This window comes from Cherax quadricarinatus, chromosome 22, assembly GCF_038502225.1.
Source record: "Cherax quadricarinatus isolate ZL_2023a chromosome 22, ASM3850222v1, whole genome shotgun sequence".
NCBI classification, from domain to species: Eukaryota; Metazoa; Arthropoda; class Malacostraca; order Decapoda; family Parastacidae; genus Cherax; species Cherax quadricarinatus.
In genome coordinates, this window is record NC_091313.1 from 38,164,464 (window position 1) to 38,178,834 (window position 14,371).

Below are 14,371 nucleotides of genomic sequence, written 5' to 3' on the forward strand. Positions count from 1 at the left end.
TTCCCCTGTTGTGTGTGTGACATCCACTGCCTCTCGGTGTAACCTTTTCCACAGGCTTTCTGGAATTTTTCCAGTTTCCACTGAGGAAATCTCTTCAAAACGTTCGATCATCAGTCCACAGACCTCCCTGTCATTTTTCATTAGCTCTCCTGACCAAGTATTGCAATATCGTCTTTCTTCTGACGTAGAAGTGAAACAGTGCTGCTTCAGACTTGGTCTTTGCAGTTATGTCATTCTCAGACTGTCGCTCAGTTGCTCTCGTCATCATTGCATATTAATTTCTTATGTAGTTTCTCACTTCTGTCCTTCACTTTTTATAGTATTTTCACACACTTTTGTATTTTTATTTTTAATAAGGCAAACAGATTACTGGAATTTATATCAAGAAGTGTAAGCAACAGAAGTCCAGAGGTCATACTGCAGCTTTATACATCATTAGTAAGGCCTCACCTAGATTATGCAGCTCAGTTCTGGTCTCCATATTACAGTATGGACATAAATTCGTTAGAAAACATTCAGCGTAGAATGACTAAATTAATACATAGCATTAGAAATCTTCCGTATGAAGAAAGATTGAAGAACCTTAAATAACATTCACTTGTTAGACGAAGAATGAGGGGAGACATGATCGAAGTGTATAAGTGGAAGATGGGCATTAATAAATCGGATATTAATAAGATCTTGAGAATATCTCTCCAAGAGAGAACCCGCAGTAATGAATTCAAATTAGACAAGTTTAGATTTAGAAAGGATATAGGAAAGTATTGGTTTGGAAATAGGGTAGTTGGTGAGTGGAACAGCCTAGTAGGGTTATTGATGCTAAAACCTTAGGTAGTTTCAAATTTAGGTGGGATAAATACATGAATGAGAGGGGTTGGATTTGAGTGGGACTTGCACGTGAGTTAACAGAATTATCAAAGCTTATTGCTTGGGCAGAATTGAAAATTGGGTTGGGCAAATATTTCGTTAGTGGGATGGATTGTGAAGGACCTGCCTAGTATGGGCCAACAGGCCTGCTGCAGTTCTCCTCCTCTCTTATGTTCTTATGTCTCTCAGACTCTGGTTGAACCAAGGCTTCTCTTTGTCTTGACTCTTACCAGTTTTTCTTGGTAACAAATTAGCCTCTAACTTCCAACACTTTCTTGCTATGTACTCCATCCACTGACTTCCCTTCCAGTTTTCTTTTATTTTGCAGAAGTTCTTTCTTCTCCTCGAAGCTCTGTCTTTTAAAATCTGGCTTCTCGTCCTGTCCAACAGGCAGAGATCTTGCAGTCCGCCTGAATGAGCATCGAAATGCCTCTAACAGAGACGATGTAAGGTGCGCCTGTGTCCTCCACAGAGACTCCACGGGGCATTTGATGAACTGGAACGAGGCACAACTCGTTCTCACCGAACCAGACCTCAGACGCCGACGGTGCCTAGAAGCCTCACTAATCGCCGTCACCGACACTATAGAACGCAACACTGGAAACTACAAAATTTCAAAAACATTGGCATACATGAGACTTAAGCAACACCAACCCAACAACACAGGAGTCACATGATTTCATCGTCTACCCGTCCTCATCACAACATGACATTCCTCAGGTCACGTGCGTCACACACCTCACTCCCCGCCTATATATATAATGCCTTTCTACCTCTGTATATTAGAAGTGATCAAGGTCCCAGGACCGAAACGTTTTCTAATAAATATGTCGTAGTGTTTGGATACGTGTCTTTCTAAACCAACTTGTCGGTATTTATTACCAAGGTTTATGCCAACTGCCGTTCTTCCCTCTTCATTTAGCTCCACAAGGTACTCAAAGTTCAGGTTTTGTCTCTCTCTTTCTCTGTCTCTCTGTCTCTCTCTCTCTGTCTTCTCTCTCTCGTCATTTTCTCTTAAAATGGTTACTCAGAGAAAATTTCCCTAATTACCCTCATCAATTCAACTCCGCCATACTTTCAGTCTCTCATCTGCGTCTCAGCTCTCCCAGTCTATTTCTTTGTGGCTCGAATCACCAAAATTTAATAGCTTTTGCTTGAGTACTATGTTCCCTACTTGCTGCGCCTGCTATGTTGCCAGCCATTGCTTTCTTGTTGTTTTCACATTACTCTTTAGTTATCCTAATATTAGGTGACAGGTTGTTTACCACTGCAACTACCACTTTCGGGTCACCTAGTCATAAGTGAGGCCACTAAAGTTGTTTGTCTCATGTTTGCCTTTTTAAAACTCCACTGGTTTTTGATTAGCAATGCCTCTCCTCCTTCCCTGTTTCTCCTGTCTTCCTTAGACTTGATATCCTGGAAATATAAACACATATGCAGTGTAATGTGATCCTTTTTGACAACGTTTCGCCCACACAGTGGGCTTTTTTCAAGTCACAAACAGATCTACCTGGAGTGAATCTGTTTGTGACTAGTTATACTGATTATGTGTTTATATTTCCATTGTGTCGGTATTTTATACCATTTATTTCCAGACGTGATATCCTGCTGGAAGTGTTGCTACTGATATCATTTCGGTCAACTTTGATCTGTGATAGCTGCGACGTCTGGAGTTGCTTCAGAAAATAGTTCAAGCAACTCATAACTCTCATTTGACAATAAATCCTCACTGAACTTTCTGTGCTCATCTGTTAAAACCGAGATAAAGCTGGGATTAGTGTATCGCTACAACGGAGGGATTAGGGACAATGCTGTTGGTAGAGTCGTATTAGAGGAAGGGAGTAACATGCATAAAGCCCAGTTATATAATACTTCCCATTAGTATACACTGGAAAAAGCATTTTGATTCATTTAATAAATTGACAATATAAAATTTACATAACTCAGAGTGAAAAACAATTTTTTTTTTAAATCCCAGTGACTGATGCAGTGATTGATCTGAGTCTTACACATCCAAGTTATTTAGCAATTTCATTAAAATTTTTAATTGGCATCTAAATATTCTAAACTCAGACGGTGTCTACCGTCTTATGGAATGTCTCAGCGTTGACATTTAGATGTTTACGCTGAGGCATTCCAAAAGAAATCAATATCTTACGGAGCTCACTAACAAAGTGACCCGTGTTTGACTCGACAACACTTCAGGGCTGAAAATCTGAAGCCAGTTATCGAAGGGAGCTCAAACTCTCTAATTTTATTTTTAAATTTAGGGTACTACCAAATCTGGCCACAGACAAATTAAGCTTAATGGGAGTTATCCTGTGTGTAAGATTTATCAGCCACTAAATATTGCAGCCATTCACAAGAGGCTGTCTCAGATATATTTAAAAAAATTTCACTCTACTGTACAAATAAAATTAGCAGATGAGCAGTTTCACTCTCCGCCGTCATCAAGTTAGGAGGAGTCTGTCTCCAAGATTCAGGAAGTTATAAGAAACATTTCTAGAGGCTAGGAATGAGTCCTACATCTTTTTCTTAGATTTTTGGCGTATTTATCGAACACCAACAATGATAATTTGAAGCCGATGGGATGAGGAGAATTAGAAACGAAGATCTGGTGGGTAAAAGACAGTCATGCAGCCACTAAAAAGTCCCCCTTCAAGGATACACAGTAATATATATTTCAGTCGCTGTGAGATCTAAGAAACTTATCTTTATACTGGAATAGTGAAGAAAACTTCGTAAGTTTTTGATGCAGTTAAATTATAACCTTAAAAAATACGAAGCAAATCGGAAGACAATTTCATTAAAGTCATCATAAGAAAAGTAATATAACATTTTCTTCAATTGACAAGGCAAATTAGGACATACACAGCCCAAATCTAATTTAAACTTCCCAACAAAGAAAAAAAAACGCTTTTAGAACATAAAGTTTAAAAGGTATTTTCTTGTTACCAGAGACAAACCAGTATTCCTAAAATATACCAACACGTTCAGCTTGAAGCCGCTCAGAGGTTACATTGTTGGTGCCGCCCTCGTGGACCACAAGCTCTTCTGCAGTGCTGTCTCTTCTCTTCTCCTTAGAGTACTTCCATTATTACTACTCTCACTAACACTACTACTACTACTACTACTACTACTACTACTACTACTACTACTACTACTATTACTACTACTACTACTACTACTACTACTACTACTACTGCTTATTACTACCACTTCTTACCACTACTACTACTACTACTACTGCTGCTTATTACTACCACTTCTTGCCAATACTACTACTACTACTACTACTACTACTACTACTACTACTACTACTTCTACTACTACTACTACCGCTTATTACTACCACTTCTTACCACTACTGCTACTTCTACTCCTAGCACTACTACTACTACTACTATTTACTGCTACTACTACAACTACTACTAATTTCACCACTACTACCACTACTTTTGTCTTTAATCTACCTCCCCTGGATTTCCGGCCTCCCCCCTTCCCTTCGCTCTTCTGTGTGACTAGTTGATGGTCCCAGTCAAACCGTCATAAGTATCGTTCTCCTCTGTGCGAGTAATTTGCGTATAGTAGTAGTAGTAGAAGTAGTAATAGCATTAGTAGCAGGTCAAGTCACGGGTGTTCTGAAGACTAAAGTATTTCACAACACAGTGGGAAAGACACGCATCAGCAGAAGCAAAGCTACGATTAAAATTCATGCAAAGAAAGTTATGTCTAACAGCTGATTCAACAATAAGGTGTTGTTGGAGGCTACGGAAGTAGATACCTTCAGCCGAGGTCCAATTAATAGGATAGTGTGATATCTGACAGAGCCATTTTTTTAAGAATGTTCGAATGAGAGCGGCCATGGTTACCAAAGTATTGGAGAGGACAGGAAGAGCAGTAAATGGAGCAGACGCGAAGACGGGAAATTTCTAAGTCAAGAAATTGAAGGGTCACAGATGCAGAGGACACTGATAAAGAGAGAAACACCAATACATATCTTAAGAAAAAGACCAATATAAGAAAAAGTAGTGAATGTACATTACACTCTATATAGCCAGGCGGTAAACTGAAAAGAAAAGCGTATCACAGATAGGTAGACATGAACATCAAGGAAAGGAGGCAAAGCGTTAGATTCCCCATTCAGCTTTGAAACTCATGGAAGGAGGAAAAATACCAGTCATCTGGCTGTAGTACCAAGACATTGGTACGTAGAGAAGCCTGAGACACGAACTTACCCCTATCATAGTAAGCAGAACAGTTTTGAAGTAATCAATATAAAGGTTAGCAAGAATATGGGATAGAGGAGAGTCCATAGCAACATCAAATGTTTGAGAATAAAATTTATGTTTAAAGGAAAAAGAGTTAGTGCACACAAAGGCGAATGAGATCAGGAAAGACATCAATAATTATAGGGAGATGAAGCAGCCCTTCACTGGTCTTCACTCTGAGAAAACTGAGTACATCCTCAAGAGTAACATTCGTGAAGAGAGACTCAAAGTCAGTACCGAGCATTTTATAAGACGGATGTGGCCAGAGAAGTGAGTGTTCTGCCCAGCCAGGAGGATGCAGAATAAGAGAAAAAAACTGTAGAAGAAATTATGAAACGACAAAGAATAACTCCCTATTTGTCTTTGTCAGAAGGAAATATAACAATATTAGTAATGGATCTAAGATAAGTAAGGGCAAGCTGATAGTAATGAAGGTGATGATTCTTAGAAAAAAAAGCTATCAAAATCTGGAATGACAGCACCATGAACAGCAAAAAAATGACAGGCATAGCCCGAGAGTCAGGCTGGGGAAAATAATTAAAGCGACAAGTCAGATCAATGACAGTACGAAGAGACGGTGAAGTGACAAAGTCCAAGAATGCTGGGAAAAGTGTGACAGACGAAATATTAGTAACAAAGTCAGGGAGAGAGAATTTAGACCCGGGGCTGTGGAAGATAAAACTGTGTACTTTGATCTGTAAGGCCCAAGAGACGGGAAAATAGAACAATTTGACGCTGACAGGTTGACAGAGGATGAAGAAAGCGTCGCCAACGTGAAACTTAGTAGAAAGTATAAACAACTGAAGTAAGAGGCGGGCATGACCAGGAAAGGGAGTGGCCAAGAAATTGAATTTGAGGAAATGGGAGAAGGAATAGGGAAAGACTTCTTTAGCAAAACAGTCATTGAGAAAATGAAGATGGAAGAAATAAAAACACTTTCTTAAACGTCTCATTATTTTCTCTGATGGTTCTATTTCTTAATGTCTCACCTCGTGGCTGGCCAAAACTCTCACTCCTTTCCTTGGCTCTTTCACCCTTTCTCACCTCCGTCACTCTCAGGACTTCATCGAGCGTCATCAACAATGTCTTCACTAATGTTCCTATTGATGACGTTCTCAGTTTTATCAGTTAGAGATGTTACTGTGAGACTCCTCTTTATATACATACAGTTTATTTTTTATTGTTTGATTTATATAGTGTAACAAATTAAGGAAACTGACTGGAGACGAGTGTCAGTCATCTCTAGACAACCATTGCTCTACCTTAGACAGGACGTGTTGCATCACTGAGAGTGAGGGATGAATGGTTTTGAAAACCGACAAGTTGAAGAATTGAGACACTTATGCAGCACATAGGAATCTTTATTGAAGAAACGCTTCGCCACACAGTGACTTCATCAGTCCTATACAGAGCAGGAAGATATAAGGAGAGGAGGAGTTTGAGGTAATCAGTCCCTCAGCCTGGAGTCGATGTGTTCAGTCCATCAATCTTGTAGAATGTACAGCACAGGGCCGTATACGTGGCTTATATACAGTATATAAGCCACGTCTACGGCCCTATGCTGTACATTCTACAAGATTGATGGACTGAACACATCGACTCCAGGCTGAGGGACTGATTACCTCAAACTCCTCCTATCCTTATACCTTCCTGCTCTGTATAGGACTGATGAAGTCACTGTGTGGCGAAGCGTTTCTTCAATAAAGATTCCTATATGTTGCATAAGCTTCTCAATTCATCACTGAGAGTGATGAACTGAAATAATATCCCACTAACTGCTACATTGTTTTATAGTGCAATGTTTACAATGTAACCGAAATTAAAATGATAAGGCATAATGAAGGGGAGGCTATAGGAGAAAATAACGGTGAAAGTGAAGCTATCAGAGACAATAACAGAACAAAATCATAACCTTACAATGTACGGTGAGAGTAACGTTGGTGGTGAGTGATTGTTCTGACAGATGACTGTTGACGCGACATTCATACACCGCCCCGTCCTCCTCACGCGTCGCTCTCACTAGTTGCTTCACCCTCACTTCTTCCTCCTCCAGTCTCCTGCTGGTCACTCTTGGCGAGGTCAGGGAGACAGCAAGTGTATCTCTCATCATAGAAGTGAGGTTGATGGGTCGACCGTGTCTGTACCAGGTGACCCAAGGGTGTGGGTGTCCACCCATTACCTGACAGGTGAGAACTCGGCTCTCGCCCTCCCTCAGCACCTCACCTGTCATGTACCCGCTGATAACTGGGCGCCCAGGTGTTTCTGCAGAGGAACATACTGTTAAAATTAATCTAAAACCAACGACTGAATGGTGAGTTCTGTTAATTGCTTTGCTGAAAGCAGAAACACAAATTTCAATCTCCACTAGGGAGACCACAAGACAACAGACTACCCCTCGAGTCCTCCTTCTCTTACAAAAATAACATTTGTATGTCAAATGTTATTTAGTGTTTTATAGCATTATAAATTAAAATACTGAAGCTACAACTGTTCCCTTTGAGTGAGATGACAATCATTAACCTCACATGAATAACTTATGATTCGCGATATATTAATAACAGAATTGTGGACTGTAACTCAAAGATCAGCCAGGAGTTAAGGCCGTATCAAGTTAGTCCCAAAACTAACAGGTTAATACAATGACTAGCTTATGTTAGGTAAAAGAGCACAAGTGTAACTAATGTGATATTTTATTGAGGCAAATTTTCGCTCTCCAGGAGCTTTGTCAAGCCGAAATACTGAGACTCTGAGAGGTATATATGGGTAGAAAGTGAGGTACAAAACATGATATAATCGTTGAGGTAGTAGTAGTAGTAGTAATACTTATTGTAGTAGTAGTACGTGCTGTAGTAGTAGTAGTACTTGTTGTAGTAGTAGCAGTAGTAGTATTTGTTGTAGTAGTCGTAGTACTCGTGGTTATGGTACTAGTAGTAGTGGTAGCAGCTATGTGATGGTGGGGTTTATTGATTTGAGGAGAATTCTTGCTGCCTTTATGAAGCTGCCTTTATTCTCTTTGTGTTAGAAGTAGCAATTAATGATGATTCAAGATATTTACGTCTACGGAAATTGGGTTCTATAATCACTATGTGGGCGTCGTTGAATTTCACCAGGTGTCTGACGGAGTTCCAGTGTTGTATGCAGGCACTGCTCAAATTGCCGCTCCTACATGCATTAATGTGTTCACTGACAAATGTTTTGAGGTTTCTTGCTGTTTCACCTATGTATATACTGTCACAACCTCCACAGGGAATAGTATAAACCCCAGATCTTTTATGGAAGTACAAGTTACGATTGAAACTCTAGTGTTACCTTGTGTGAGCGCTTTAGAAATATTCAGTATAACCCGGCTGTAAGGAAGGATTATAACATTGTTAGCAGTGATGTTTGTGCGGGGAGAATTGATGATCTGATTTTTTTTTCTTTTGCAGCCGAGGATGAAAAAGAAAGGGAAATGTAGATCAGTAAATGTCTGGTGTATGTATGTACATTCTTCTTCCTCCTGGACTGCAAATTCGGTATGCTCTTAGGAAAAATCCAATGATTATGCGTCTTTTGGTCTTAGTATAGTTCAATCAGGTCAATGAAATCTCCGGGAGGTAGAGGATGATTAAGAAGGGAGAGATTTATCATTATCCACACTTGGAAAATCCTGGAAGGAATGGTCCCAAATCTGTACACAGAAATCACTCCCTACGAAAGTAAAAGACTGGGCAGGCGATGCAAAATGCCCCCAATTAAAAATAGGGACGCCATTGGTACACTAAGAGAAAACACCATAAGTGTTCGGGGCCCAAGACTGTTCAACAGCCTCCCATCAAGCATTAGGGGAATTACCAATAAACCCCTGGCTGCCTTCAAGAGAGAGCTGGACAGATATCTAAAGTCAGTGCCGGATCAGCCGGGCTGTGGCTCGTACGTTGGACTGCGTGCGGCCAGAAGTAACAGCCTGGTTGATCAGGCCCTGATCCACCGGGAGGCCTGGTCATGGACCGGGCCGCGGGGGCGTTGATCCCCGGAATAACCTCCAGGTAACCTCCAGGTAACCAAGTAAGGTCCTGATTGACTTTACGTCGTAGAACGTCAGTGGCTTGTGTTCAACGTAAAATCAATCAAGACCTTAATCTTCCTCTACCTCCTGGAGATTTCGTTAACCTGATTGAACTCTGCATTAATTTCAACTGCTTTTCTTTCAATAACAGGCTCTACAAACAAACCTATGGTATGGAAATGGGGTCCCCCATCAGCGCCGTCTTAGCCAACTTGTATATGGAGCACCTGGAAGCTGAACACTTCACCAACTTGTATATGGAGCACCTGGAAGCTGAACACTTCACCAACTTGTATATGGAGCACCTGGAAGCTGAACACTTCACCAACTTGTATATGGAGCACCTGGAAGCTGAACACTTCACCAACTTGTATATGGAGCAACTGGAAGCTGAACACTTCACCAACTTGTATATGGAGCACCTGGAAGCTGAACACTTCACCAACTTGTATATGGAGCACCTGGAAGCTGAACACTTCACCAACTTGTATATGGAGCACCTGGAAGCTGAACACTTCACCAAATTCATCCCCACCAGCGTCACTTGGTTATGTTACGTGAACGACGTCTTCATAATAACTCCCAATATTTTGATGTGCGGAATCTTCAGGGAAGTCTCAACCCAGTTGAACCGGCTATCCAGTTTACACTAGAAGAAGAGCCCAATGACAAGTTATCTTTTCTAGACGTCCTTATTAACAAGGCAGAAAACACTCTAAGGTTTCAAGTTTACAGGAAACCTACAAATGAAAATGATCTCACACACTTCTATTTGGAAGGTATTCAGGCTTAATTCAAGGAACTGGAGCACAGATCCAGTTCATTAGATCAAGAGCCCCTCACCAGCGTCAAGGAACCTGCCTCGAGGGGACATATATTTACAGTAATTGAGTGTTTAATTTGAAGAGTCGAGATGTGTCTGCCGATGTCACAGTGTTGCTTCACGTTGATAGAGGTAATGCGTGGGGAGGTGCGGGTGGCTCTGTATGTCCGAGAAAACTTGAATTACTGCAGGCTCAAAGTGTATGTCTGGGTAGAATTCTCGGAGAGGCATGACAGATTAATTTTAGGCGAGACGTACCGTCGAGGGACCAAGGGAGACTACTCTGGAAGAAATTCTTACGGCTACGAGGCATAATATCTTAGTAATTCTACGAGACTTTAAGTTTAGTCGGATTGATTGAATTCCTTGTCTTGGAATGTAGAGTCTTAGAGGAAATTCAAAATTGTTTATTGAAGCAGTTTGTGACGGTATTGAAAACAAGGATTTTCTTGCTAATGATTTAGAAATTACAAAGGAATCTGGCACGAGCGACAACAAATCGATTAACTTTATAATTGAATGGAAAACTGATAGAATGGATAATTCAGTAACAGTCGATTTTCGCTTAGCAGATTACAGTGGGCTTAGAGAACACCTGCCATGTTGATAAATTAGACACATGTGCAACACTTGGGTATCTTTAATGAGGAAACCTTTCGTCACACAGTGGCTTCATCAGTCTATACAAAGGACAATGGTGAAGAACAAGAGTTTTCAGGTAGTCAGTCCCTCAGCCTTGAGTCGGTTCTCTGAACCATTCATCTACATTCCTGTCAGACACCGAAAACCTTTCGGATTAGCGTCTGAATCTTTAGCAATTTAGGCTAAACAGGACTACGAAATTTTCTGATCTCTTTTTTAACCTTTCTAATGTGAATGTATTGAATCATGAGATATTTCTCACCTCTTTTGATTCGTTTATAAATTCCTTCTCTCCTAAAAGATGTTTGAGCTTCCCTTTCTTCCATTTCGGATTTTTTATATTCAGTCTTATTTCTCTACTGTGTCCCGTAGTTCGGTTGGTAATGCACTCAGCTCACGCCTTCAGAGTACGAGGTTTGATCCCCTGTACGGGGGAGGGAAACTTTGTGCATGTTTCCTTAAGACACATGCTATTCCTGTTCAACTAGCAGTAAGTAGGTATCTGGGTGTCAGCCTACTGGTGTGGGTCACATCCTGGGGACAAAATTAGCTTAACTTGCCTGAAATGCTCTACATAACAAGGGACTTTCTATAAAGTATGTCACTGATGTCACCTATGGTCTGTAAAAGTGGTATCTTGTACTTATAGAAATAAAGATACATTATTAATTTTACTATAGGGAATAATTTTTTTTTTGGGGGGGGGGGGCAGTGTGTATAGTGTTCAGAAAACTGTCGTACAGATAGTTCTCATAGTTACTCCTGTCTACACATATGTGTACTCCAAGCACATTGTGTCTGCTAAACGAAAATTTAGGATCATTGCTGAATTATCCTTACATACATACTCTCATTCAGTGTTAAATGTTTTAGATTTGTAGTCGCTCGTGGCAAATTCCTCTGTATTCTCTAAATTATTAACACGGGTTACCTTGTTTACCAGAACTAAATCACTCGTTATTTTCCCTCGGTTCTGCCACAAATTGTTTCAAGAGTGTTGAATTACTTCGAGGAAGTCGTTTGACTTAAGATTCCCAGCCAAAGAATTCCAGTGAATATGACTAAAGTTAAAGTACTCAAGAATAACTTCTCAAGAATAACATTGAACATTGTTCAGGACAATGAAGCAGAATGTTTATCATGGCTGAGGAAATAACCACCTCCAAACTACTTCTTCGATACTAATAGACTTATCATATCTGTATTTCTCCACTCCTCCTCCTGTCTCCATATTTAGTTACGCTTATTCACATGAAAATGCCTACTCTGTGGGTGAAACGTTTTGGAAATAAGATGAGTAAGTACCGCGAACGCGTCTAATTCTTCTGTCTGTCGGAACTATATACCAAGCTCCACAACTTTCCAATAAAAAATAAAAAATTGCAATATCCCTGGTTACAATTCCATTTTATAAAGTCCTTGACTTAATTTGTAAAGGGTATAATTATTATGTTAAGTAACCGCTAACTCAATAAATTTTTGACTGACGAACTTTAAGGTATAATAACAGGAGCACCAAATCAATGTGCTGGGTGGTTGCAAGTTCTGAGATAACTCAATTTAACATTTTATTCCGGCGTGCATGGTGTCTTCACCATTACTATGACCCGTGATATCAATTTTCCACAATGATTTATTAAAACATATCAGGACTTTAAAATTATCCTATGCGTCATCTTACGAATTAAAACACATCAAATGGGGTAGTTATCCCTTCCAACAGCATTAACCGAATGAAACGAACCGTTACCAAATGATCTAGAAACTTGCAGCACTCTCACTAAGAATCCTCTAGATCAAGGTAACAGTTACTTTAACAAACAGTAAAGATGACAACTTAAGGGAAATGATGACCTTGTCAGCCACCCTTAATTATATGAATTACAGCTTAATTTCCAGACAACATAGCCTAGCCACAGGACCTACATCAGTTTATTTACTTAAGATTTGTAGCTCGTTTCTTATGAATTTCAATGTGATGATTTCACAATGGTGCTCAGATTAATGTATCATGTACAGCTGTCTGCTAAATAGTGTTGCCACTATCACTTGTCCAAAACAGATCTTAAAATGAATAAATGAATGTGGAGAGAGAGAGAGAGAGAGAGAGAGAGAGAGAGAGAGAGAGAGAGAGAGAGAGAGAGAGAGAGAGAGAGAGAGAGAGAGAGAGAGAGAGAGAGAGAGAGAGAGAGAGAGAGAGAGAGAGAGAGAGAGAGAGAGAGAGAGAGAGAGAGAGAGAGAGAGAGAGAGAGAGAGAGAGAGAGAGAGAGGCTGTTTCAGGACGCTTGAGGAAGCACAAACCTGTCAGTGGACGTCATCTCTCTGCAGTTTACGAACGTGTATTGTATTTGTGTTTTATTTTTGTACAGGAGCTTATTGTATTTTTGTTTTATTTAAGACTACAGCTGTAGTTGCTGTGACAATGGCTACACCAGGATGTATTAACTCTTCCATCATTTTCTCTCATATTTGTAGTAAATTTGTTAAGAAGCAACAGAGAAATAATTCACAGTGTTAAAACCAAGTTTACCACGCATACTTTGGAGTAAAAGTTGAAGACCAGGATAATTCATGGGTCCTCATGAGACCCATTCTGCTCTGTGTTCAAGAACTAAGGTGTTCGAGTTTAAATATACGTGAAGGATTTTTATGTGTTATTTTGAAATATTAGATTTTGGAAACTGTTTATACTTGTCGTTGCTGCTGTTGGTGCTGGTGCTACTGCTGCTAGTGCTGCTGCTGCTGGTGCTGGTGCTGGTGCTGCTGCTGGAGGTGCTGCTAGTGCTGCTGCTGCTGGTGCTGCTGCTGGTGCTGCTGCTGGTGCTGCTGCTACTGGTGCTGTTGCTGGGGCTGCTGCTGGTGCTGTTGGTGCTGGTGCTGCTGCTGGTACTGGTGCTGCTGGTGCTGGTCCTGCTGCTGGTGCTGCTGCTGGTGCTGCTAGTGCTGCTGCTGCTGGTGCTGCTGCTGGTGCTGCTGATGGTGCTGCTGCTGGTGCTACTGCTGGTGCTGCTGCTGCTGGTGCTGCTGCTGGTGCTGCTGCTACTGGTGCTGCTGCTGGTGCTGCTGCTGGTGCTGCTGCTGGTGCTGCTACTGGTGCTGCTGCTGGTGTTGCTGCTGCTGCTGCTGAGGCTGGTGCTGCTGCTGCTGCTGCTGCTGCTGCTGCTGCTGCTGAGGCTGGTGCTGCTGTTGGTGCTGGTGCTGATGCTGCTGGTGCTGCGGGTGCTGCTGGTGTTGCTGCTGCTGCTACTCATGAGGCCGGTGCTGCTGCTGCTGCTGCTGAGGCTGGTGCTGCTGTTGGTGCTGGTGCTGGTGCTGCTGGTGCTTCTGGTGCTGCTTTTGGTGCTGGTGGTGCTGTGGTGGTGGTGGTGGTGCTGCTGCTGCTGCTTGTAGGCGCCAGAGTTAATCCTCACTTTTGGGAGGGATTTTCCGTATAAAACTTCATTAGTAAAAATACCTTAAAAGGAGTTATACAATTAGCATATAATAAGATAATTTAGATATCTCATCAACATCGAAGGTTGCCCAATAAACAGTCAGAGTAAACAATTATGGAGTCACACTTGCCAGCAACAATATGACCCTCGGTGGTGCCAAGTTACACTTATGTCAAAAAACTTTGATCCACATGAAGACAAATTCCGTATGTCAGCATAGTTGCTGATCCCGGTATTCCCAGTATTATATAGCATAGCGGTAGCATCATCCATGTGCTTTAGACAC

General features: G+C 41.1%; 1 protein-coding gene across 1 annotated transcript in view; it reads right to left on the reverse strand.

Annotated features, from left to right (window-relative positions):
* Positions 1 to 7,403, reverse strand: part of LOC128689819 (nephrin-like) — a 200,712-nt gene extending 193,309 nt beyond the window's left edge. The window contains exon 1 of the mRNA XM_053778311.2: positions 7,056 to 7,403. Coding sequence (XP_053634286.1) covers positions 7,056 to 7,368 — 313 coding nt within the window. The 5' untranslated portion in view covers positions 7,369 to 7,403. The remainder of the gene's footprint in view (positions 1 to 7,055) is intronic.
* Positions 7,404 to 14,371: the final 6,968 nt, after the last annotated feature.